The sequence below is a fragment of the Micropterus dolomieu genome, linkage group LG21, assembly GCF_021292245.1.
Source record: "Micropterus dolomieu isolate WLL.071019.BEF.003 ecotype Adirondacks linkage group LG21, ASM2129224v1, whole genome shotgun sequence".
In the NCBI taxonomy this organism is placed as follows: Eukaryota; Metazoa; Chordata; class Actinopteri; order Centrarchiformes; family Centrarchidae; genus Micropterus; species Micropterus dolomieu.
The window spans coordinates 1,618,052-1,644,254 of NC_060170.1; the positions used below are offsets into that span (position 1 = coordinate 1,618,052).

The 26,203-nt window shown below is 41.6% G+C and overlaps 1 protein-coding gene across 2 annotated transcripts in view; it reads right to left on the bottom strand.

The window, feature by feature from the left end:
• Positions 1 to 24,731, bottom strand: part of zfr (zinc finger RNA binding protein) — a 35,139-nt gene extending 10,408 nt beyond the window's left edge. Inside the window, exons 1-13 of one of the 2 annotated variants that reach the window (XR_006822416.1) lie at positions 24,577 to 24,731; positions 24,322 to 24,403; positions 19,875 to 20,154; positions 18,346 to 18,484; positions 16,544 to 16,762; positions 15,675 to 15,910; positions 13,294 to 13,497; positions 11,261 to 11,579; positions 8,737 to 8,930; positions 8,517 to 8,636; positions 7,983 to 8,128; positions 5,282 to 5,441; positions 982 to 1,184 (exon numbers count right to left, since the gene is read on the bottom strand). Coding sequence is in view for 1 of the 2 variants with exons in the window: in XM_046034419.1 (XP_045890375.1) it covers positions 982 to 1,184; positions 5,282 to 5,441; positions 7,983 to 8,128; positions 8,517 to 8,636; positions 8,737 to 8,930; positions 11,261 to 11,579; positions 13,294 to 13,497; positions 15,675 to 15,910; positions 16,544 to 16,762; positions 18,346 to 18,484; positions 19,875 to 20,154; positions 24,322 to 24,403; positions 24,577 to 24,613 (2,339 nt within the window). In the remaining variant the exon portion in view is untranslated. The remainder of the gene's footprint in view (positions 1 to 981; positions 1,185 to 5,281; positions 5,442 to 7,982; positions 8,129 to 8,516; positions 8,637 to 8,736; positions 8,931 to 11,260; positions 11,580 to 13,293; positions 13,498 to 15,674; positions 15,911 to 16,543; positions 16,763 to 18,345; positions 18,485 to 19,874; positions 20,155 to 24,321; positions 24,404 to 24,576) is intronic. The other variant, XM_046034419.1, reaches the window with a different exon arrangement.
• Positions 24,732 to 26,203: the final 1,472 nt, after the last annotated feature.

A 26,203-nucleotide genomic window follows, 5' to 3' on the forward strand; every position in this document is an offset into this window, starting at 1 on the left:
TGTTTTTCAGCTGCAGGGACAGGACGACTGGTTGCAATCGAGGGAAAGATGAATGCGGCCGAGTACAGGGATATCCTGGACGAAAACCTTTTCCAGAGTGCTCTGGACCTCAGACTGGGCCGAAGGTTTACCTTCCAACAAGACAATGACCCTAAGCGCACCGCTAAAATAACGAAGGAGTGGCTTCACAACAACTCTGTGGCTGTTCTTGAATGGCCCAGCCAGAGCCCTGACTTAAACCCAATTGAGCATCTCTGGAGAGACCTGAAAATGGCTGTCCACCAACGTTTACCATCCAACCTGACAGAACTGGAGAGGATCTGCAAGGAGGAATGGCAGGATACCCAAATCCAGATGTGAAAAACTTGTTGCATCTTTCCCAAAACGACTCATGGCTGTATTAGATCAAAAGGGTGCTTCTACTAAATACTGAGCAAAGGGTCTGAATACTTATGACCATGTGATATTTCAGTTTTTCTTTTTTAATAAATTTGAAAAAATTTCTACATTTGTTTTTTTCTGTCAAGATGGGGTGCTGAGTGTACATTACTGAGAAATAAAATGAACTTTTGATTTTTGGAAAATGGCTGCAATGAAACAGAGTGGAAAAATTTAAAGGGGTCTGAATACTTTCCGTACCCACTGTAAGTGACACATTAATCTAACTCTCAGACTCTGCAGGGAGTCCTGCCCGGATTAAAAAGGCACAGAAAGTTGCATTTTAATTTGCATTTAAATGAACGCTGGATATAAATGCAGCAAACTCCACATAACTGAGCATATGTTTATGGTTTGGGGATAAAGAGCCGGTTCTGGTACTGAGGGTCTGCAAAATCTGGACCTGTGCACGACTATGTTTCAAAGTACAGCACTTACTTTACTTGAGGATAAGAAAATGTATTTCTATGCAATGGGACGCTAACCATTCTAATGTTCTTGCATTCAGTAGACAGTCTGAAATATGTAGCCCGGATATCACACCTGTCTTTAGAGGGTTCCTTCTTTTCTTTGTCCTCTTCCTTGGCTTTGTCCTGGTCTGTAATTATGTCCGAGACCAGTTTGAGGGCACGTTCTGTGATCGACACAATCTTCTGGATAGACTGGAGCTCATCTTCTGAGGGGTAGATGGCTGCATGCTTAGTCATGACATAGCGGTCATCTGAAGAATCAGGCCGACGTGGGGGCTGAAAGAGACAAAGAATCAAGCGCATCAAAACTAAAGCTTAAAACAAACCGCTGTAATCCAGGGCGGCTGTGGCTTAAGAGTTAGAGCGGGTAAGATACTGAACCCCGATTTGCCCTTGGCGGCTGTTCCGCCATTGTATGTATGTTAGTTTCTGTTTGAGCAATTAGGCTCAGTGTATGAATGTGTATGACTGGTGCAGATGTAGTGTAAAAGCGCTTTGAGTGGTCGAAAAGACTAGAAAGGCGCTATACAAGTACGGAGCATTTATATTTTTAATCATAAGGGCACATTGCATTATTACGCGGCACAAGGTAGTCTATAAGTCATTATATAAGGCTGCATAGCAAAAACAATTTGTAGTTCCTTCATGCCAAACACCCCCTTAAAACTACGTCTTACCAGACTTAAAAGACTGGGGTGAAATTAGTTTTGCAGCTGCAGATGTTTAACAGTTTAGGTCACCTGAAAATCACCAAAGATGACGATGCAGTTTGCAGCACTAAGAACTGAATGTCTGTCCAACATGCCTCTTACTGTAGGTAGAGTTAGGGAACGTCTTAAAAGTGCAATACAATCATTTCAAATCATCAATAATGTTTCGTTTTTAAATAGAAAATCTCAGACAACAGAGATTGTAAAGATGTTCAATTGTTTTTATTAAAAAGGATTGTATTAGGGTTGAGCGAGGTCTATAAAATATCTACAAAAAAAATAAAAATAAAAAAAACCACACATCGGTTGGGACAGGGGTGGTGGCAGTAGCGGTCTTCTTATAAAAGGCATGTGTTCACAATTACGTTATGCAGACACGGTGCATATTTTACAAGCACAGACTAGGTAAAGCAACAGTAGACACTATAGTGGAAATGTTGGTTTTGGTCGTTTGATAGGCTGCATCATTAACAACCAGCATGCGGGCGCACCTGCTGCTGTGAAAAACTCTGGAAAAAAAAAAAAAAAAAGAGAAGACTCCTGTTCTTTTGGGTGACACGAGAGAGAGAGAGAACGAGAGAGAGAGAGAGAACGAGAACGAGAGAGAGAGAACGAGAACGAGAACGAGAGAGAACGAGAACGAGAGAACGAGAGAGAGAACGAGAGAGAACGAGAGAGAGAGAGAACGAGAGAACGAGAGAGAGAGAGAGAGAGAACACGAGAGAGAGAGAGAGAGAGAGAACACGAGAGAGAGAGCGCTGGTGTGTTTACAGTGAGAGACCAGGGGCCAGCACCATGAAGCAGGATTTGAGCTTATTCAGATAACTTCGGGGTTAACCCTGGGTTTTCAGTACCACAAAGGTGGTTCACTTCTTACCGGGGTAGATCGGCAAGGTAACGTATACTGAACGGCTGACCTGCTCCGGTTATGTTCCAGATAAGAGATCAACTCTATGAAAGCACCGCCTACTGACCAATCAGCTCTCTTGGAAAAATGACATTACCATCTGTAGGAGATCCCACAGACTTTTATTTTTTTTAAAAAAGACTGCCTTTGTTTGCTGTGATTATACAGAAACGTTTGTATAGCGATTTCATCTTACAGAGACTGAAAGCCTTGTAAGCGACTATTGTACAGGTTTCTGCAGTAAGCTGCCTTACTGCTTTGAAATGTGTTTATTTATTTATTTTTTTTTATTTCCTCCCCAGTCCTTTTCACACAGCCTTTTGCAGCTGTTAAAATAAATGGGTTTTCTTTTTCTTATGTGAGGCTGAATATTATGAGCAGTTTAGTTGGGATATTGAAATTAATTTTAATATGAACGTAGGCCGTTTATTTTAATTTAGTAGCTTTCTTCTAGGCCATCACAGAGACTGGTCATGTTCTGCCCCACCTTTTGCGATGTGGGCGCAGGTAATGACGTGAGCTTTCAGTAGCCTAAATGTTGAGATTCAGTCTTTCAACCACTATTTCAGCACATTTTATTGCTTTATTTTAGTGCTTGAAGTTAATTAAGAACAATGTTTGGAACACTTTTGAGTGTGTTAAATGAATTAATCGCATTTTTGAAGTGACGAGAAGAAGTTCCTAAAAATGAGGTGGAACAACGTCTTCAATTCAAATTCAATGCCCGAGGCTTTTAATGAGGAAACACCGACACACAGCCGAGCTGAAAGAATAAGGCTAATACACTGAACAAAATTATAAAACACAACACTTTTGTTTTTGCCCCATTCATCATGAGCTGAACTCAAAGATCTAAGACTTTCTCTATGGACACAAAATAATAAAATTTATAATGCACTTTACATTTCAACAAAATCTCAAAGTGGCCCATTTCTCTCAAATATTGTTCATAAATTTGTCAAAATCAAGAAACTTTTGTGATCACTTCTCCTTGGCTGAGATAATCCATCCACAGGTGTGGCATATCAAGATGCTGATCAGACAGCATAAGTATTGCACAGGTGTGCCTTAGGCTGGCCACTATGAAAGGCCAGTTGAAAATGTGCAGTTTCACTGTATTGGGAGGAAACCTGTCAATATCTGGTTTGACCACCATTTGCCTCATGCAGTGCAACACATCGCCATTATGCAAACCGACTGCATAACCAGAGTTTCATTGCAGCAGCTGTCCGGGTGACTGGTCTCAGAAGATGCTGGATGTGGAGGTCCTGTGCTGGTGTGGTTACACGTGGTCTGCAATCGTTTGATGTAAAGCCAAATTCTGTGAAACACCTTTGGAGACTTATGGTAGAGAAATTAACATTCAATTCACAGGCAAAAGCTCTGGTGGACATTCCTGGAGTCAGCATGCCAATTGCAATTGCATCTGTGGCATGGCTGTGTGATGGAACTGCACATTTTTGAGTGGCCTTTTGTGGCCACACCTGTGCATTACCCATGCTGTCTGATCAGCATCTTGATATGGCACACCTGTGGGGTGGATGGATTATCTCGGCAAAGGAGAAGTGCTCACTAACACAGATTTGTGAATAATATTTGAGAGAAATAGGTGTGTGTACATAGAGGAAGTCTTTGATCTCGAGTTCAGCGCATGATGAATGGGGCAAAAACACAAGTGTTGCGTTTATAATTTGTTCAGTGTATTTTCATATATGCCATATGAACACATCAAATCAAGGCATTATTATAGACTATGTCTGTTCATTTAAGGCTTGTGCAGACTACACGACTTTCAGCGTCGGCCGATTGCCGTGCTGTTCACACTACACAACTTGCCGTCTTGTGACGGGCGTCTTGAAGTCGCTGTGGTGTTCACATTATGTGACTGATCGGTGACAGGGGGGGCACACACACACACACACACACTACACGAGCTGACAGCAGCTGTGTCACCCGACGCTGGTCGCCAAACCACGTTTTGTCAAGAAGACGCACATGAAATGTGAAACGGGAAATGATACGGACCTACACACGAAACAATTGTTGTTTGTCTTTATAATTGCTCTCTTTATAATAAAGAATCTGGGTGAAATAATGGATTAGCACACGTAGGTACAGGTAGCAGGGATTGTCTGAGCTACAGAGAGAGCTGGAGGTGAGTAAAAAGTGAGTTGGTAACCAAATATCCGGGGTATGTTGAACTCGCTTCGTGATACAGGCCCCCAGAGGTGTAGGTGTGTGTCAGTGTCTGAGTGTGGGGACAAGAGAAGTCCGAGGCAGGTGCAAAGCAGGTAGATTTACAATTAATTTTAATAAAAATGTCCGTGTGGATTAAAACATGCATTCACAGGACGGTATAACGTGAAAAATTGAGAATTCTCTTTTTTGCAGGGGGGCAAACAATCAAGATGCCGGCTTAACAATGTGATTTCTGTCAGGCATCGTTTATAGGCCCAACCCTAGATTTTATGTTGAAGTACATGGCATTTATTGTTTCTCTTTACTGGGGTATCAAATTGGTATTGAGAATGGTGGAATTTTACAGGTATCTGAATCAACAACTGAATTTATGGCATCCCTAGTCACAGTATTACCTACAGTAGATGGCAGTCGGCAGGCCCCTAGTTTGGAGAGGCAGACAGGAGTACAGTCCCTCCTTTTAGCAAAAAACCCAACATGCATACCTTCGTGCGCTTTTGTGTATATAAATGGGTTCAACATAGCTCTTGTGCATAGGCACAATAGTCATGCCCTACCAAAGGACCCTGAGGCTGCAGGCCAGGCATGCCAGGCCGGACTCCAAGTAGACCAGGAGGCCCCTGTGGATATCCTCCGTCTGGTAAACGACGTCTCTCATCCCAGTGATGGTGCTGCTCCTCCTCCATACGTCGCCAGTACATGTCTTCTTCATAACGCCTGGAAATAGAAACAGTTGTACAAGCATGCAAGATGGTGGATGAAAACAAACAAAAAACCACACACAGAACAAAAAGACAGCCAAGTAGACCCACGTAACCCCGACGACGACCCCTACGGAGGTTAAATGCCTGGAACTTTGCAGCCAACGGATTTTCGGAAACACAAATGACAAAGTACACGGACCCTCTTAGTAGAGTACTTTGTCACATGAACACCATTTTTGTATTGTTTACCACACTACTGTCACAACACAAACTAAAATAACTGCTGCTGTGAACTTTCCAGAGTTGTAAACACGTGTCTCATAATGATTTATAGGTTTTGGCTTCTCATGGATCTGTTACTCAAACTAAACATGTAAATGCTCCGTATTTGTATAGTGCCTTTCTAGTCTTTGGTGAATGCGCTTTGAGTGGTCTGTCATACACATTCATACACTGAGCCTAATTGCTCAAACAGAAACTAACATTCACACACATTCATACACTGGCGGAACAGCCGCCAGGGGCAAATCAGGGTTCAGTATCTTGCCCAAGGACACGCAACCAGTGGGAGCCAGTGATTGAACCGCAGACCTTCCGATTAACGGCCAACCCGCTCTACCTCCCTGAGCCACAGCCCTACATCTTGAATCATTTTAATGCAGGGTTATAAGGACTGCCAAAAGGCTGTTCTTGACTTAGACACTAGTTCCAGTTTTAGATAGATGGGCATAGTATCTACTCCAAGCGTACCTGCTTCTGAGGTAGTATTTTTCAATAGCCAAAGACAGGGTTTATCCTGGCTCAAATTGAGACGGAGGTGATCCCATCCTCATCACGTTCACGTCTCAAATAAACACAAGCAACAAATTTTAATACCTCTAATAATGATATCACAAATATATCATCAGCTGTTCCTTTTATTTAAAGTTCAGGGTCATTTTGCAGTGCAGCTGATGTGAACACCTGGCTATTTAATGTTAATCTGTAACTTTCTGTCATGTCCCAGTACAGGGCTCGACAATAACTGTGGCCAGTAAAAAGTAACTAGCAACTCACTGGGCCAGTGCACAAACATTAGTATTTTAAAAAAATAGATGTAATAATTTGAACCTCAACATCCTGCAGTTGCTTTGCTGCTCATGGCCGTTGTCCAATCCAGATCTGTATTTACATGACGAGTGGTTGTCAAATGTTATTTCTCCAATCTCGATCAAGCGGCAACGTCTGGGTCTGAAAGTGAAACCATGCTGACGGAACTTAAAACTGCATTCTCTAACGGCCAGCAGGGGGCGAGTCAGCTGGTTGCAAAAAGAAGTCCAGTTCTATTAGAAATAATGGTAAAATGTTGCTACTTCTCAGCTGAATTATTACCTCAGTAAACACTTTCATAATGAGTTTATGGTCTCAGTCACTTATTTCAAGTCTTCAACACAACATGATGTTCATTGAGTAAATTATGGTCCCATTTAGGGGGAAATAGACGAAAATGCAGCATATGCCTTTAGGCAGGACTACCTTGTGATTGACAGGTTGCCATGGTAGGCAACTGGTATCCTCTGCTCTGTGTACATTTTCTTAATTAAATGGCTGTCAAGCAGGAGAGAGCGCATGTCATGTTTGACTCTGTTAGTATGTTTTGTTTTAAAAGTAAATAGTTTTTAGCCTTTTTATAATTTTAACTGTGATAACATTTTAGTTTAGTTTTATTTTATATCCAGGATGCATTTAATAACCGATTAAACATGTTAACAGTATAACATAACTTAAGTCTTTGGTTTTGTTGTAACACTGATAAAAAAACTTTTGGAAGAAGGGCCAGTAAAAAATGTCTTCAGGCCAGTAAGTTACAAACCCACTAGCCCGGTGGGGCCAGTTGCAAAAAAGTTTAACGTTGAGCCCTGCAGTAATATTTGTTGTTACTCAAGCATGTGACATGACATGGCTCTGTTTAAGACCGAGAACATGGCCACCTCAGGTGTAGGTATTGTAATAAACCACTATCATGTTCTATAGCTATATCTTTGAACTTTTGTCTTTTGATGAAGTGGGGAAAAAGTTGATAAAAACATTTAGTAATTATTTTTGCTGTTTAGCAAAGACATTACCAGAGGAAACGCTGTCCTGTTTACAGCACCCCCACGCTGTAGTCCAGCCAATCAGATGACTCTTTATAAAAAAAAAAAAAAAAAAGAAAAACCCAAGAACAAAAACAAACAAACAAACTTCTCTTCTACCTCTCTGAAAGTTCTGGCAGCGTCTTTCTTGGCGCACTGTGCTGATTATGATACAGCGTTGCCACGTCAACATAATGCTGCAAGTGCAGTTACAAATGACAGAAATCCACAAAACGCAATACTAGAAAACAGTGTCCACCATGACTGGCTGAATTTTGTTGAGAGCTGGAGGCTGGCCCAAATCTGACAGAGGTGTAATTATCTATACAGGAAAAACCCTGCAAGATGTATACAAGATTCACCACTACACACACACACACACACACACACACACTCTCTCCTCCTTAACAACCATTAACAAGAAATGACCGTAACCATACCGCATCTCCATTCTCCAGCGCTCTTCCTCTTCTCTTCTCCTCCAGTACTCTTCTTTCTGCATCTGCTTTCTCATCTTCTCTTCCTGAATCTTTCTGGCTCGGATACTGGGTTTGACCTCCACCTGCAGATCTGGGTTCACCTTTTTCTACACACACACACACACAATACAGAAAGAGATATACAGTGGACTGTCCCGTGGGTTAGAGTATTGTAAGCATTTATTCATGAAACTTCTTCCACTCATTTTCCACAAGAAGTTCCCTTTCCAGAATAACACAGTAGTTTCACCACATAAGCATAGAATTACATCAGGAAAGAGGTCTTTGATCCACCACTGTCCCCACCCCACCACCTTCTCATGAGTCAATAGGCATACGTCATGTGCCGTAACTAATTCATGCCAATGATGAATGCAAAGCCAAATACCCTTGTTTGTTGATGACTTCCTGCAAACAGGTTAGTTCAAGCTATGTAACCCTCACACAGATAACCTTTCTATGTGCAGAGTGGTGCATGACATGTCAGCTACAAACCTTGTATTGCAGGCGATGCCTACGACCCTTCAGATGCATTTCCTTTGCATTTGGATCGTTGAAACTACATTCACAGAGCTTGCAGTGGAAGCGGATGACTTTGCCTTCATCATTTCGGACCTAGGAATGCGTTCCACATATTACACTCAAGGTTTAAATGCATTTCTGCTCAGTAAGTGAAGGTTAGCTCTAGGCCATACCCAGGTCTGTCAAAACTTACTTCTTCAACATAGTCATGACCGACAGGCTGCACGTCACTCTGCAGCGCAGCCAGGGCTGATGTAGACAGAGAATCTGAACCTTCAGACTTGGGGTCCTGAATACCTGAAGAGGGCATCAGAGGCTTAGAAGCCTCCATTTTGGCCTCCGTTCTTACCTCTTCCATCTTCCCTGTGGTCTGCAATTTATTTCCACCTGTATTCAAGAAATGACAACATAGTTAAATCACGGAGCATTTACAACGCTCCTGCTGAACTTCGGTCAAATGTCCTCAATAACAAATAAAGACAAGTGAAAAAGTTATAAGGTGGATCAGTGAGGAGGAATTATCTGATGGAGAGGTTTCTCTGTGATCGTCATAATGGTTAATATGACTGCCATGCCAGGTATAATAACCTGGTTGTTGCAAATTAATTCCATAGTTTGCAGCCCAATACAGCACAGACAGTAATATATCTAAACAACTAATAACTCAGTATTTTTAAGGCTGATTAAATGCCTTCACAAAAAGAATTTTTCCTAAATAGAACTAGACTAAAATCCCTAATATAAATGTCATTATAGAATTAATAAGTAGATCTAAATGTACACAACTGCAACACATGACCTAGTACTGACACTCAAATCTTAAAACACAAATAAATTCCCCAGAAACTTACGTTTTCTCGTTTCTCTCAAACATTTATATGCTCACATACAGGTGCTGGTCATAATTAGAATATCATCAAAAAGTTGACTTATTTCAGTAATTCCATTCAAAAAGGGAAACTTGTATAATGTATACATTCATTACACACAGTGATCTATTTCAATGTTTATTTCATTTAATTGTGATGATTAAAACTGACAACTAATGAAAATCCCAAATTCAGTATCTCTCTGAAAATTAGAATATTACTTAAGACCAATACAAAAAAAGTATTTTTAGAAATGTTGGCCAACTGAAAAGTATGAGCATGTACAGCACTCAATACTTAGTTGGGGCTCCTTTTGCCTGAATTACTGCAGCAATGCGGCGTGGCATGGAGTCCATCAGTCTGTGGCACTGCTCAGGTGGTATGAGAGCCCAGGTTGCTCTGATAGTGGCCTTCAGCTCTTCTGCATTGTTGGGTCTGGCGTATCGCATCTTCCTCTTCACAATACCCCAGATTTTCTATAGGGTTAAGGTCAGGCCAGTTTGCTGGCCAATTAAGAACAGGGATACCATGGTCCTTAAACCAGGTACTGGTAGCTTTGGCACTGTGTGCAGGTGCCAAGTCCTGTTGGAAAATGAAATCTGCATCTCCATAAAGTTGGTCAGCAGCAGGAAGCATGAAGTGCTCTAAAACTTCCTGGTAGACGGCTGCATTGACCTTGGACCTCAAAACACAGTGGACCAACACCAGCAGATGACATGGCACCCCAAACCATCACTGACTGTGGAAACTTTACACTGGACTTCAAGCAACGTGGATTCTGTGCCTCTCCTCTCTTCCTCCAGACTCTGGGACCTTGATTTCCAAAGGAAAAAAAAAAAAAAAAAAAAAAAGTCCAGTCCTTTTTGTCTTTAGCCCAGGCGAGACGCTTCTGATGCTGTGTCTTGTTCAAGAGTGGCTTGACACAAGGAATGTGACAGCTGAAACTCATGTCTTGCATACGTCTGTGCGTGGTGGTTCTTGAAGCACTGACTCCAGCTGCAGTCCACTCTTTGTGAATCTCCCCCACATTTTTGAATGGGTTTTGTTTCACAATCCTCTCCAGGGTGCGGTTATCCCTATTTCTTGTACACTTTCTACCACGTTTTCCTTCCCTTCGCCTCTCTATTAATGTGCTTGGACACAGAGCTCTGTGAACAGCCAGCCTCTTTAGCAATGACCTTTTGTGTCTTGCCCTCCTTGTGCAAGGTGTCAATGGTCGTCTTTTGGACAGCTGTCAAGTCAGCAGTCTTCCCCATGATTGTGTAGCCTACAGAACTAGACTGAGAGACCATTTAAAAGGCCTTTGCAGGTGTTGAGTTAATTAGCTGATTAGAGTGTGGCACCAGGTGTCTTCAATATTGAACCTTTTCACAATATTCTAATTTTCCTGAGATACTTATTTTGGGGTTTTCATTAGTTGTCAGTTTTAATCAATATTAAAAAGGAATGAACACTTGAAATATATCAGTGTGTGGAATGAATGTATACATTATACAAGTTTCACTTTTTGAATGGAATTACTGAAATAAATCAACTTTTTGATGATATTTTAATTATAGCACCTGTAGTGATATTATGAACAAAGCCAGGAGGAGTTGATTAAAGTGACACCCAAAATGTGTGTTGGATTGCAGTAAAAACAGACAAGACAAAAGAAAGGCAACAAAGTCAAGGACACTTGCACTGCAGTGAGCAACCATGACTATTCAAGCAGCAATGTTCCTGAACAGTTAAGGCAGGACTATAAACTTTAGCAAAACTACTGGTTATAATATTTCATGAATTTCAGGAAGATGAAGGAATACAGTAAGAAGACACATGCTGCACCCTCAACATGTGCTTACTAACCAACAAAATTGATCTTGGGGGTGTTGATTTTCTTCCCAGCAGAGGCAGAGTTGGCAGCAGAGATGCTGTTGGCTGATGGGTTCTTGACACCGGCCACACCACTGCTGACTATGTTGACAGGTTTCAGGTAGGGGGCGCTGGAGCTGGTGGCGGGGGAGGAGGCGGCAGCCACGCACTGAGAGCTGGCGGTGCTGGAACTGCTCAGGGTAGCTGCGGTGGCCTTGCTGAGAGTAGCTGTGGTTGAGGATGATGTTTGAGTGACCATACTGGGCTCAGTAGAGGGAATGGGCTTACCCAGTTTAGTATGAAGCTTCACAACCTGGAGAAGAGAGATCAGAATTTAGATGATGGTGGGGGAGTGTAAAGAAAGAGCACATTCAGCAGGTCTGAGGTTTCCATTTAGCACAATGCAGTAGACTGCTGACTCCCAACAATTTCATTGATTAATGTTTTACCTGATTTTAACTGATGAATGTTTTGTTTATAAAGTTGTATTTATAACTTCAGATTTTTTTTTTTCCCCCCAGGCTTTGTGGTTTGTACACATCTTTTCTATTCTGTCTGATGTACATGTTGTCCTCTCCTTCCCTTTGGAGTTTGCATGATCTGTATGGTGTGGTTTTTTATTTTTATAAATGGGTGCTCCTGTTTCCAACTAAAGACATACAGGTCACGGTAGTTGAAACTTAACTGCACATTCTGTAGATGTGAATAGTTGTCTCTCTTTCTCATCCAGTGTGAGCTCCAGTCCCCTCATCACTGCACCAGATAAGAGGGTGCAGATAATGCATGGCTGGTTGCTATGGGATATTTTACAACCAAGTTTGGCAACAAACAAAAGGAACTATTTGAACACAACAGATGCTGCACCCAAGGACTGTCTTGTTTTACTACCATCTAACATGGATTAACACCACTTTAGCCACCGAATGATGAATGTCCCACTTAAAATCTACAGTAGGGCTGGTGCGATATGGCCAAAAATGTTGATAAAAAATTTCATTATTCGATAGCAATAATTTTTAGGATAAATGTCAAATCATTTCTTTCAGGTTTAAAGGCTGTTTTTTTCTCCTGAGTGAAAGGTGAAGAAACCAGATTGTTTTTGACCATAAAGAACAGTTTAAATCCAAATTAACTAACACTTGATGCCAAACAGTGGCTCACTTAACAAATCTAAGGTAGAACATGGACCCCGCTTACAACTTCAGGGGCCTATGGTGAATAGGGACTTTCGGTTACGGATATATACGTCTATGGGAGGGTTATTTGATATACGATTAACGCCACCTAAATTCCATATAGCCCTGTCCTATACCATACGAATCAGCAGCATCCCCCAAACACGTAGACATAAAGGTTTATGAACGTGCGATGTAGTGGCGCGTAGTTATGAGGCAAAATGTGTGTAGGTTCAAAATCCCATTCAAATTAATAGGATCTTCCCCATGGTATTTCAACTTTGATTATAGTGCCACCTTTAAGCCAAATTACACTAGATTTCTCAGGTGTCATTAGGGTCCCATGGGGAACAAAATGACCCAAATTTGGTATCAGTCAGACTTGTTGTTATAGAGATCTAAAATGCATGTGCAATGGGATTTTTTTTATTTTATTAAACTCTTTAATCTGCAGTAACAGTGCCACCTATGGGCACATTAGGGTCAACTTTGGTGCCTGCAGTCAAGAGACCGTCCTGAACAATTCAGCTCAACTTTGATGTCAATGCGGCTTGTGGTTATAGAACTTATTGTTAGCTTATAAACGGAACAGTTTTTGTCTATCGATGTGGGGAGTACAAGCCTGTATTAGCTTCGTCCAGAGAGACTGTGCCAAGTATAATAAAACGAGCGTGATTGCAATAGGGTTCCCAGCCCCACTCGTGCTTGGACCCCTAATAAAGTCTTTTTTCAACAGATATGCATGAGTAAAATCAAGTAAAATCTTTTCCCCCCCCCCGATTCAAACATATTGTTATTGAGGGAAATTATATCGCAATAATCATTATTGCCCAACCCTACTCATATACATACCTTCTGGTGCTTAGCTCCACGGATGTGGGCAGCATAAGCGTCGGCACCAGTGCAGGAAACATCGCAGAGTTCACAGCGGAGCTGGTTCTGAGCATTGCGGGCCAACACCCCTCCACCACTACCACTGCTGCTGCTGTTCTGGGAAACCTTCAATGCAGCTTCCTTCTTCTTGTGCTTCTGGCCTTCCAGATGCTCCTTGTAAGTCTTGTGCATTCAATGTTTTGAAGGACACAGCCATTAGTTGTCTGTCATTTTTATACTACAAATCTAAAAAAAACCAAACACATCTATTCATCTACATTAAGGCGTTCTACACTTGACTGTGCTGAGGAAATCAAAAGGTAACCATATTTCAACCCAAAACTGCTCTGCTGATGTTTGATCCTATATGATTGCTGGTATTTTGTGTACTCACTTGTTCATATCACCGCGTGTTAAAAGACAGTGTTTCAATGAAGCATAATGGGACATTTCAGGCAACTTGTGAATTGGAGGATTAGAAGTTGCAAAAAATAAAATAAATTTGGATTTTCCCCCATTATGCTGATTGGGTCGGGACCATCTTTACTCAACAGTAATTTAGACTAGAAGGACTACTCTAGCACTTCAATTGTACACTGCTCAAAAAATTAAAAGGGAACACTTAACACAATGTAACTCCAAGTCAGTCACACTCCTGTGAAATCAAACTGTCCACTTAGGAAGCAACACTGGACTGACAAACAATTTCACATGCTGTTGTGCAAATGGAATAGACAACAGGTGGAAATTATAGGCAATTAGCAAGACACCCCCAATAAAGGAGTGGTTCTGCAGGTGGTGACCACAGACCACTTCTCAGTTCCTATGCTTCGGTCACTTTTGAATGCTGGCGGTGCTTTCACTCTAGTGGTAGCATGAGACTGAGTCTACAACCCACACAAGTGGCTCAGGTAGTGCAGCTCATCCAGGATGGCACATCAATGCGAGCTGTGGCAAGAAGGTCTGCTGTCTGTCAGCGTAGTGTCCAGAGCATGGAGGCGCTACCAGGAAACAGGCTAGTACATCAGGAGACTTGGAGGAGGCCATAGGAGGGCAACAACCCAGCAGCAGCACCGCTACCTCTGCCTTTGTGCAAGGAGGAGCAAAATGACCTCCAGCAGGCCACAAATGTGCATGCGTCTGCTCAAACTGTCAGAAACAGACTCCATGAGGGTGGTATGAGGGCACGATGTCCACAGGTGGGGGTTGTGCTTACAGCCTTTGCCAGAGAACACCAAGATTGGCAAATTCGCCACTGGCGCCCTGTGCTCTTCACAGATGAAAGCAGGTTCACAGTGAGCACACGTGACAGACGTGACAGAGTCTGGAGACGCCATGGAGAACTTTCTGCTGCCTGCAACATCCTCCTCCGCACAGCCCTCCATGTGCTTGCCAGAGGTAGCCTGACTGCCATTAGGTACCCAGATGAGATCCTCAGACCCCTTGTGAGACCATATGCTGGTGCGGCTGGCCCTGGGTTCCTCCTAATGCAAGACAATGCTAGACCTCATGTGGCTGGAGTGTGTCAGCAGTTCCTGCAAGAGGAAGGCATTGATGCTATGGACTGGCCCGTCCATCCGCCACCTCATCAGGAGCATGCCCAGGCATTGTAGGGGAGGTCATACAGGCACGTGGAGGCCACACTACTGAGCCTCATTTAGACTTGTTTTAAGGACGTTACATCAAAGTTGGATCGGCCTGTAGTGTGGTTTTCCACTTTGATTTTGAGTGTGACTCCAAATCCAGACCTCCATGGGTTGATAAATTTGATTTCCATTGACAATTTGTTTTTGTTGTCAGCACATTCAACTATGAAAAGAAAGGAGTATTTAATGAGATTATTTCATTCATTCTGATCTAGGATGTTTTATTTTAGTGTTCCTTTTATTTTTTTGAGCAGTGTATATATTCTAGACTCACAGCAAGGTGAATTCTGTCTGTTAAATATGAGGCTGAGGCAAAACTCTGGGTGAGATATGATATGGAGACTCTCTTCAGTCTTTATGGACATCACATCTACAAGTGATTCATCTTAGATGAGAAAAGACGGGACACACAGCAGTGACCAAAGCCAATGTGACATCTTAAAATACACTTTGTATGATAATGTGCAGACTACAGTCTGAGACATGTTCTAATATTTTACATTACTGACAGGCATGGCACTGTGGAGACCTGTAGGATTACACAACAGATGCATAACGGAAAAACAAAAAGGTGCTATATATTGACGCATATGAGTGTAATTCGTTAAAAATCTGCACTTAAAGCTTGCATGCACATTTTTTGTTCATAATTTTATTGATAACAAATGCAAAAATTTGACAAAATGCTGTCATTGTGGGCTATAGTGAACTCACCTGTGGGCCAGCACAGCTGATCTTACAGACATCACAATAGTGGATCTGAGGGGGTTTGGGCGGCTGTTTGGGCCGGAGCTGCTTACTCTGAAAGGGGGGTTTCTTGGTGAAAGTGTTCCCCGTCCATGCTGCAGTCGCTGCTACAGCTGCCACCGCCTGCTTCTGCTGTTGCTGCTGCTGGTAGTAGCTGGAGGCTGCAGAGTAAACTGCTGCCTCATAGCCAGAGTATGAGGTTCCTGGAAAAGGATGAACCAATGCTTACTTATAACCTAATCACTGCTCTGCCATTTTAATGCCTTATGAAAAGGCTCCATGAAAAAGCAAAGGTTTATGTGCATAATGTTAACCACATTTACAATGGTGGTTTAGCATGTTTACAATTGATAAAACAAATGTAACACCAGGTACATGTGAATGTCAGTTTTTCCTGGTATTTGGTCATAAACCAAAGTATTAAGTATACTGCTAAACATAATATTGTTTGACATTACAGGACTGTTAAACTGTCTGTAATTCTGATTTGTGTCTGTGCTTATGTGACCTGGATGAACAGAAAAGCCTACACCTGACATCAAATTGTGTACAACTATGGAGACACTAACTTTTTACATTTAATTACATGCCACCTTCATGTTAATACAAGCCTGGAGCTTTCAACAATGGCCAGGATAGGTTAGGAAAGTGCACACACACACACACACACACACACACACACGTTGCTTGTTTCAAGTCTTTATCCATTCTGACTGATGAAGACATACTGGTGTTGAAATGTTAGTCTGTTTGCACAATTAAAGGCTGCAAATCAAGCTTCCAGAACAATCTTTTAGGACATTTTAGGTAGCCGCCAATTGAGTGTCAAAGCTTACCAGAGTATGTGACAGCATTTGTGCTGTAAGTTGGGCTTTGGGAGTAAGATGGGACCACAGATGCGGCGGCAGCCACAGGTTGGACAGTGGAGGTGACTGGGTAGATGGAGAAAGTAGATGAGGCTGGACTAGGAGCGGCTGGCTTTATCACGGTCACCTGTCGAGTCTGCTGGCTCTGGGTGTATGATGTTACCCCCTGGCTATATCCTGGTTTGGGGGCTAGAGGAAAAAACAGAAAAGAACACAAAAAAAAAAAAATAAGAAACTGATACACATACCTCTCAATTGTTTTCTATAAATGTTGAATGTGTACAAACTAAATAATATGCCAACTATGTCTGCGGCACATGGGGAACATAAATTCAGACAGTTTTGTTATACTAGCTAGCACATGCTAGTCAGATCAGGCCCTGGATGTTTAGCTTACTTACATACAGTAATTATCTCTGTCTGTTTTATCGGAAGTGGAGGAATCTGACATTCCCATGCTCCCAGCATCACTGTTTACCGTTTGTCATCTTTACGCTGTAGGAGAGCTGGATTAAGTTACTGTTAATACAAAAAGATCCTACTTCCACTGCTCCACATGAAGCTGCTCAGCTGTCAAAACAGGTCGCTTTTTAGCAGTGACCAGAAACATACTGCGTTTGTTACCACAGGTACTGTAGACTGATCAGTTATCAAAAATTGCCATTTTCAGAGGTGAAAAAAAATCCAAACTGTCACCGTCAGCAGAAATTATGAATGTTGACAAAAAAAAAATGCAAAGGATCACCACTGAGCTGAAGATCTGCAGGTGGCAATTTGCACGTTTATTCCATCAGTAAGGTCACTTCCTGTATTGTGGAAAACCACTTCATGTAGCATAAAATCAGGTCATAGCTGAAATTATTTCTGTACTGACATCTTTATTTAAACACGATTTGTTTGGTTGCCCTAGCCGTCATGTGACCACCTGAAGTCAACTACGACTGAATCTTAAGGAAGTTCCATTGTACCCTCCGTTATCTTCTTAGGCATTGTTTACTGTACAAGTTTATTCAAGATCATCAAGGAAACACTAACATTTTGTCAATTTGCCCTTTCTGAGAAAACCCCCACTAACCAATACCTTTTGGTCCCATAAAATAATTGTAAAACAGTCCATCTGATGTGGATGTAAATTACCTCAAATTAAAGTTGAAAGTAGGTATGTTTAAGCTAAGATTAAAGCGGACTATAGGCAGGACTTGACGATTCTGATTCGAATATGTAAATCCTTAGTCGGGGACAGCCCTAGTAACTCCCTTCTGCTACAGACAATATACATTAATAAATTAATTATGAAAAATGGTAAATAGAAAAACTATCACTGGACCAGTGCTGAGTATGAATTAAGAGTGATAGTTGGGGGGGGGGGGGGGGGGGGGGGGGGGGGGGGGGGGGGGGGGGGGGGGCTGCTCTGTAGTCTGGTGGTGTGGCAGCAGAAATTTCTCTCTTCCCAGTGATGCCGATTTCCAGGAACCCAAAACTATGTAGACAGGAGTGTGTCTCTTTATCTCCTTCTTTTTAAAATCAACGATCAGCTCCTCTCTTTATCTCCTTCTTCCTAAAAATCAACAATCAACTCCTTGGTTTTGCTGACGCTGAGCAGTAAGTTGTTCTCTGAGCACCACTATGCAAGATTATGAATTTCCTCCCGATATGAAGTCTCATTGTTGTTTGAAATCCAGCCGATGATGGTGGTGTCGTCTGCAAACTTCACAACTTTTCAGTGATACGAGGAATAGACATTTAATCATAGACATGTGAATTTAGCATACCTGTCTGGTAGTAGGAATCTGCCACGCTGGGTTGTGGTGGTGCAGCAGCGACAGCAGCTGTAGCAGTGGGCTGTTGGTAGTACTGCTTACTGTCATAAGCTACAGCTGGAGCTGTGGACCGCACGTAGGAGTAGGAGTCCTGCAGAGGAAAACCGTAAAGGTCTGAGGTTTGGAGGTCCGACCGTCCTTGGAAAGACACTGAACCCCAAATTGCTCCCGATGCTGCCATGGGGAGGCATGTACTCTATATTGCCAAAAGTTTTAGGACACCCCTCTGAATCATTAAATTCAGGTGTACAGTTCTACAAAACTTTCCTCACTACTAAATATTCCACAGTCAACTGTTAGTGGTATTATAAGAAAGAGGAAGCGATTTGCAACAACAGAAACTCAGCCATGAATTGGAAGGCCACATAAAAATCAGAGCAGGGTCAACGCATGCTGAGGCGCACAGGGGTTCAGGGGTTGGGCTTGGCCCCTTAGTTCTAGTGAAAGGAATTGTTAATGCTTCAGCATACCAGGATATTTTGGACAATTTCATGCTCCCGACTTTTCCCACCAGTTTGGGGATGGCCCCTTCCTGTTCCAACATGCCTGTACACCAGTGCACAAAGCAAGGTCCATAAAGACAGGGATGAGCTAGTCTGGTGTGGAGAACTTGACTAGCCTGCACAGAGTCCTGACCTAACCCGATAGAACACCTTTGGGATGAATTACAGCGGAGACTAGAATTTGTGGTGGAGAAATGTACATTATGCTGCATCATATGAACTTTAGAGTACATTTCCAGTCCTTTCCATAGCACCTAAACATTTTTACCCGACCCGTTGTTTTTCAAGAAGTTACATTTAGTGAGACAAGTGAGGAGTCTGACAGAACTTCTGCTGTGTGGTCAACTTGCCAAGCAATCAGTCCGCTCTGAACGGGCACTGCTCTACTGGGCAATAAAAACTAAAATTATTAAACGAGTTTACAAAAGATATATTAATCCATCAATAAGGGAATAAACAGGTCAAATAAAAAAGGGTTTATAAAAAGATAATCTATTCAAAAATAGAACTACACAAATAATGGAGCTGTTGCGTCTCAGATTTACAGTCTATCACATTATATGATACTTTGTAGCGTTACTCAGTTCATTCTAACAAATGTAGGCATGTAATATTTAAATTACCAGCATGCAATTTATTAGAGCTGCAACAATTAATCAAATAATTAGTTGTGGACTATTACATTTATTGTCAAATATTGGGATAATGGATTAATCGGTTTGAGTCACTTTTTTATTTATTTATTTTTTTTAAAGAAAAATGCTCTCAGTCCAGCTTCTCAAATGTGAATATGTTCTGGTTTCTTTACTCCTCTCACACATGGTCCTCAACAGATTATGAAGGCAGAACATCTGGTCCCCAGCCCACCCTCAGAACACACATGCAAACTGATGTGATCAAATTGACAAAAATGAGTTCTTAGAAAGTGTCTGCCATCTGTATAGCAGCCTTTAAAAAAGGTAAAAACTTGTGGTATACCTGGTAGTTCTGAGAGGTGACCGGAGGTGGTGGTGGTGGGACTTCAGGCTGGCGCTGAGGGTATCCGTAGTCAGTAGCAGCATGGGTTGGCTGGTATCCTCCATAAGCTGCAGCGGTAGCAGCCGCCACAGCGACGGGCGCAGGCCTTGCTACAGCCACTGTGGCCGCAGTGGGAGCGTAGGCTGCTGCTACAGTGTGTGCCGCCACCGGTGCTTGATGAACTGTGTAACTGGCCACTGTGGTGGGGTGCGTGTATGCCACCCCAGGAGCTGGCTGCTGACTGGTAGGGCAATACAAATGAGAAAGGTCAAAGGTTAGTTGGCCAGTCGCAACTTTTCAGATCACTGCTTTTGTGATGGAGTGTGTGTAGTGTGCATCAGAGTGAGCATGCTTGGCCACATGAGTGGTGGATGTGTGATAAATTGGGACAAAGACAGGGGGTGGCTACTACTATCCATTATTTAGATACTAGTATCTATTTATTAGTTACTAGTAAGTATTCCAAAATAGCCTATTAACATTTGAATTCACACATGGTCTTCACAGATTATGAAGGCAGAAGGAGAAGTGCTCACTAACACAGATTGACAAATAATTTGAGAGAAATAGGCCTTTTGTGTACATAGACAAAGTCTTAGATCTTTGAGTTCAGCTCATGATGAATGGGGGCAAAAACAAAAGTGTTGCGTTTATAATTTTGTTCAGTGTAGAAAGCTTACCACTAGCATAATATTAATTCCAGTTGGACGGCAGTTTCATTTCTGTGGGTGATTTCGTTTATTAAATCCTTGTGTAAGAAAGATTCTCCATGGTGGTCAGTCTCTAATTAGTTAATGCTAAGTACCAACTTGTCAATAATCATTCATACAGAACAACAAGTTCAACATTTTTTTTTGCATTCAGTTTGCTGTAGCGCTTCAACTTTTTTTAAAACTCCCGCGACCTCCAGGCTGTGATTGGTTGGTTCACGTAAAGTTACTTTGACAGCAACTTCCTGTACACAGCTGCATGAAAGGCACCCGAGCTTCTCCCTGCTCTGTCTCCGGCGACAGAGATTAGCAGTCAGGCGAGAAGCGATTAGCGCCAAATAGAGCCCAGAGAACCTGATATGGAGAAGGCACGTGCCGGTATTCAAGAAGAGTCCCGGTAAGCCAAAGAGTAAAATGTAGAAGTACTAGTAACGGTGGCCCACTTCAAGCACTGCCTGTAATCAAAGTTGATACCATTGGAGCTGTAGTCCACCGAAGGATTACATTCCAACATAAATGGCCTTGTTACGTTGGCAAATATCCATATAATCCAATAAAATATTTAGTCCAAAAAGCATTATTATATCAATAAATACACATCTAAATGCTCCGTATTTGTATAGCGCCTTTCTAGTCTTTGACCAATCAAAGCGCTTTTACACTACATCTGCATTCACCAGTCATACACATTCATACACTGAGCCTAAGTGTTCAAACGGAAACTAACATTCACACTCATCCATACACTTGCGGAACAGCCGCCAGGGGCAAATCGGGGTTCAGTATCTTGCCCAAGGACACTTCGACACGCAACCAGGGATTGCACCGCAGACCTTCCGATTAACGGCCAACCCGCTCTACCTCCTGAGCCACAGCCGCCCCAGTCCCACATGGACTGCTGTTGCGTCGTTTTATATCAGCCTAACTACAACTAAGAAAAAAAGCTTCTACACGTATACCTTAATTGACTCCATAGAAACTTCCATCCCCTGTCGACAGCCTACATTAGCCAATGAATGTCCATGTAGTCAGGAAGTACCAGTCCCCTTTTCTGTCATGAATATGCGGACAAAGACACCGAACCACCAATTGTGCAGAGGAGGACTGGCGCTTCACACACCTATCAAGCAACAGTTAAAAAAAAAAAAAAAAATACGCAAGAATATTTTTCACTGACAGTATATTGTCAAATACAAATTGCCCCGTGCCGGAATTCCGGCACAGCACTGGAGAACTTTAGCCCTGTCAACAATAACACCAGTGTCTGTGTGTTTAAGCGTGGGCGGGGCTTAGCAGCTCCCGCAGACACACGAGCCGTCATATCGTGATCAGCGTACTGGCAAGATCTCACTTAACTCAGAAGTTAAGCCATATCAGCAGATGCAAGCTCGTTGTACATTTCGTGGCTGTGTGGGCAGAGTCTGATAATCGGTTAAAAAAATAAAATTAAATATAAAATTAAAAACATACCTTTGGTCAGTCATTGTAGAGGTTGAATTGTTCTTAGTAAATGTTATTCTAATAGCCTATTTTAACATCCTAATGTTGCAGTAGCCAATATTTATTGTGAATTGTCCCCATAAATAATTGCACATGCATTTGAATACATCGTATCTTCATTATACATAAAAAAAAATTATATTGATTCAATTTGTAATATTTTCTCATTTAATTGTTAAAATTTTATTCACCACAAAAAAGGTGCTTAAAACACAGAATTTGTTTTATGGAAAACAGATTCTGGCAAAAAATTTAACGGAATTTTAACAGATGTCACATATCTGAATGTAGCATAACTGTAGCAAACTCCATCAGGAAGTCGTAACTTTAGCAATAAAAATGTTGAAGAGGAACAGAATAGGTGGCGAACCGAAACAGGCTAAAATAAGTGCGAAGCACTGATGACACCATGAATCCGTAACATCCTGCTCCGCAGAACTAGTAGTTTTGAGGGGTCAACCACCCCCTCTGAAAAAAATCTTAGGGGAAACACTGAACAATGAAACATCATGACAATGGCGGAGATACTGCTAGATATTCAGCACTTCCTTACAACTTAATAAAAACTCTTAACACATCCGTTTCTAACATAGTGTATATCAAGAGTGCATGATGACGTCAAGAATTCACTACCACATTGGAGCATAAGCCCCTCCCCGCGAGCATACCTTAAGGTCATGTTTCAGCGAGTGTGCGCCGAATAAAACATGGCGTTTGTAAATTACACAGCTGACCATCTTGTCCTCTCTGTATGAAAGCTGCACAGCAGATAAATTGGTATGTTAATCGAGTAATAAGCAACATTTCTCTTTTTTCTGGCGTTAGATTATCGACTTGAAAAATAATCGTTATGTCCAGCCCCATTTAGACTTACTGATTCTGAATTCTACAAATAGACTACTTCTACTTCTCAGCTGATTTGTTACCTCAGTTAACAATTTCCTAATGATTTCATGGTCTCAGTCATTGTTTCATGTCTTCTTCAACACAGCATGATGTTCATTTAGTAAATTACAGACTCATTTACAGGAAAATGGACCAGAAAGCAGGGTATGCTTTAAGGCGTGGCTACCTTGTGATTGACAAGATGCTGCCATGGCAACCTGTTGATAAAGACAAAGGCAACTCCTATCTGATTCTCTGTGTAAATTTAACCAGCGTTTTGAAAAAAATTATTATTATTATTATTATGGGTCAATGTAAATGTTTCTGTCAGTACATTTCCTTGTATGACTTTTCACACCCCCAACTAGCCTAAATTACCATCACAGTTAATGTGAATTACGGGTGCACCTTGCTAACCAAGCTAACTAGCGCCACACTCTCGTCTAAATATCACCACATCTTGTGTTTGGTTGCAAAAAAAAAAAAAAAAAAAAAAAAAACTCAAGTACATAAACCAATGGGTGACGCAACGGTGGCTACGTCCACTTCTTTCATACAGTATATCATTTTAACACACCTTGGATGTTAGTTACATTGCTTGCTGTGTCGTTCACTCTAGACCATGGTATTGGTCATATTGTTTCTCCAGAATTGCATCCCCCCCTTTAAACTCCAAGAGCTTTCTGCCAGAAACATTTGCATAAGGTTAGGCACCACAACTACTTTATTAGGTTTAGAATAAGAGAGCATGGCTTGGTATTAGACACAGAATCTGATAGAATTTGGTGCAACACCAGGACACAGGAGTTGGCCTCTTTATGGTTTGAGAGTGCACATTCCTGGGGGTAGATTGCTTCTTTTAAAAAAGAAAACACACACACACACACACACACACACACACACACACACACACCTTCTACCGTTTACTTAAACTGTAAATTCTGTCCTCATAATAGCAGAAGTTACACCGCTGTGTCGTGTTCTGGTGTCTGATAACCTGCTAATAAGCCCTTAAACTCATGGATGTATTACTGTAACGGAACTTTTATGGACGTATGCTATTTTAGATTCATACAGGGCATCAATGCACCCCCTTGTGTTTTTAACGCAGTGCAATTTTCAGTCTGATCTCCCGTTTCCATCCAGCTGCTGCAGCAGCAGAGGGATACCCGCCCCCTCCCCCAGCTTGAACAATGGCAGCACTGGAACCGTGCAGCCTGTACATGGCCGCTGCAAACTCAGCTGGCGTTTGACCTCAAAAACATTATGCAGCGTATTGCTACCGAAAAGCCGAGTATGTATGGTCACCGTACCTGTACTGAGCGGCAGCGCCATGGGTGAATCCAAAGTAATTGCCGGTAGCCATTTTGGCATCTTCACCAAGCCGGCTGGGCACTGCGGAGGACAGACATAACAGGATTACGCTAGGCTAACCGTTAGCACCAGTCATAAATGAGCGATCCAGGACTTTACATTAACGTCAATATCTTAATATTGCTTCTACAGTTTTAAAGTTACACGCGTCTAGTTAACTGTCATATTATCTCCACGTTTTTATAGATACTCACCATAGGTGAAGGAGACCACTGGACATATGGGAATCATTGGTTTCGTATATTCTACCGACTGTCGTATTGTACACCAGCCTATTTATATTACATGTCGTACCCGGAAAAACCGCACCTGCGCATGCGCGGAAGAAGGGGGCCAGGGGGACGTTGGTTTTGTCTTCTTCTCTGAAGGTTTTATGGTAGTTGGCATCCACGATGTTGCATTGCTGCCACCTTCAGGTTATTCTCCTTCATCGTTCATTCCTTTAAAGCTCCTTTCCAGTCCAGTCGTCCTTTAAAAACTAAATAACCATTTCCTCCCTGGAACACTGTCTCCACATTCTGATACTTTTAACGTTGTTCTCTACCCGCTCTGTTGTCCTTGTCTTTCATGTGTACATTAACTACATAATAAAAGGATATAATCAATGTTGGAGAATAACTATTTACATATATTTTAGTTACGTAATTTAATAACAAAATGAATGTAACTGTAATCCGTTACAGTTACAGTTACTGGGAAAAATGTGTGTAACTAAATTACAATTATTTATGAAAATGTTAATGATTACATTGGGGTTACATCTGAATATATTATGTAAAAATATAGACTACCTGTGAAATAATATTCATTTTGTTGCTTTGCATGTTTTTGATGTGCACCTTTGCCTTTTCCAGCCACAGCCATTTAGTAAAGTTTGATGCTGTTCTGATGTTTTGATTGGTTCTCTGTTTGAATTTGCTGTGTCCCCCGCCTGCCAGTTAAACTGCCTCTGAAGCTGTCTTTTGAAAATGGTCAGCAGTTGAAAACATTCATTAGAAATTTAGAAAAGTAATCAAAAAAGTCATTAAAGGTAATATTAAAGGTAATAAGTTACATTAATTTGATAAAGTAATTGAAACAGTTACACTAGCATTATAGGGTAACATTTAATCGGTAACCTAAGACAAAGTATTAGATAAAGTAACCTTCCCAACATTATAGCTGCAAAGACCCGTTAGATGTATTCCTTTGATGAATAGTGTACTTTTAAGGTTGCTGTGCCCAATTCTCAGCCTACGTATTATTTTCTTTCTCTGTGTTGTTCCCTACGTCTTAACATACCTACTCTGTTCTCAATTACGTATAAACAGCTCCCTTTATCCTAATGCTTTTGCCACTGTTGATTTATATTTAGCCAATATTTACACTATAACTATACTATTCATTAATTAAATCATCCGTCTTGTTACTGTGCTTCATTTTAAGTAATTACATATCTACACAGTTTGTCTAATAGGCCTACTACTCAGATATGTCTGGCCAAACCACAGTCTTTTCATCATATACAGTACTTTTTTGTCATTTGCTCTCCTGTCCAGCCAGTATTTCCTTTTTGTGTCCTCTCCTTCTCCCAACATGTCTGCAGTGCACTTTTTGTTGGATGGCTGTCTCCATGCTAAATAACCTAACCTAATTAGGCTGACCCAGTAAGTGGCCCCCAGCTGTTTCCGACATAACAATGGCATTTAAACTGCTTCAACTTGGATTGCACACACAGGGAAAGTTCTTACTGCTCCTAAACACAATCTTAGAGCTCGAGCTTGCATAAAATCCAGATCTGCTAAGCGCAGATTCTGCTATATATATATATATATATATATA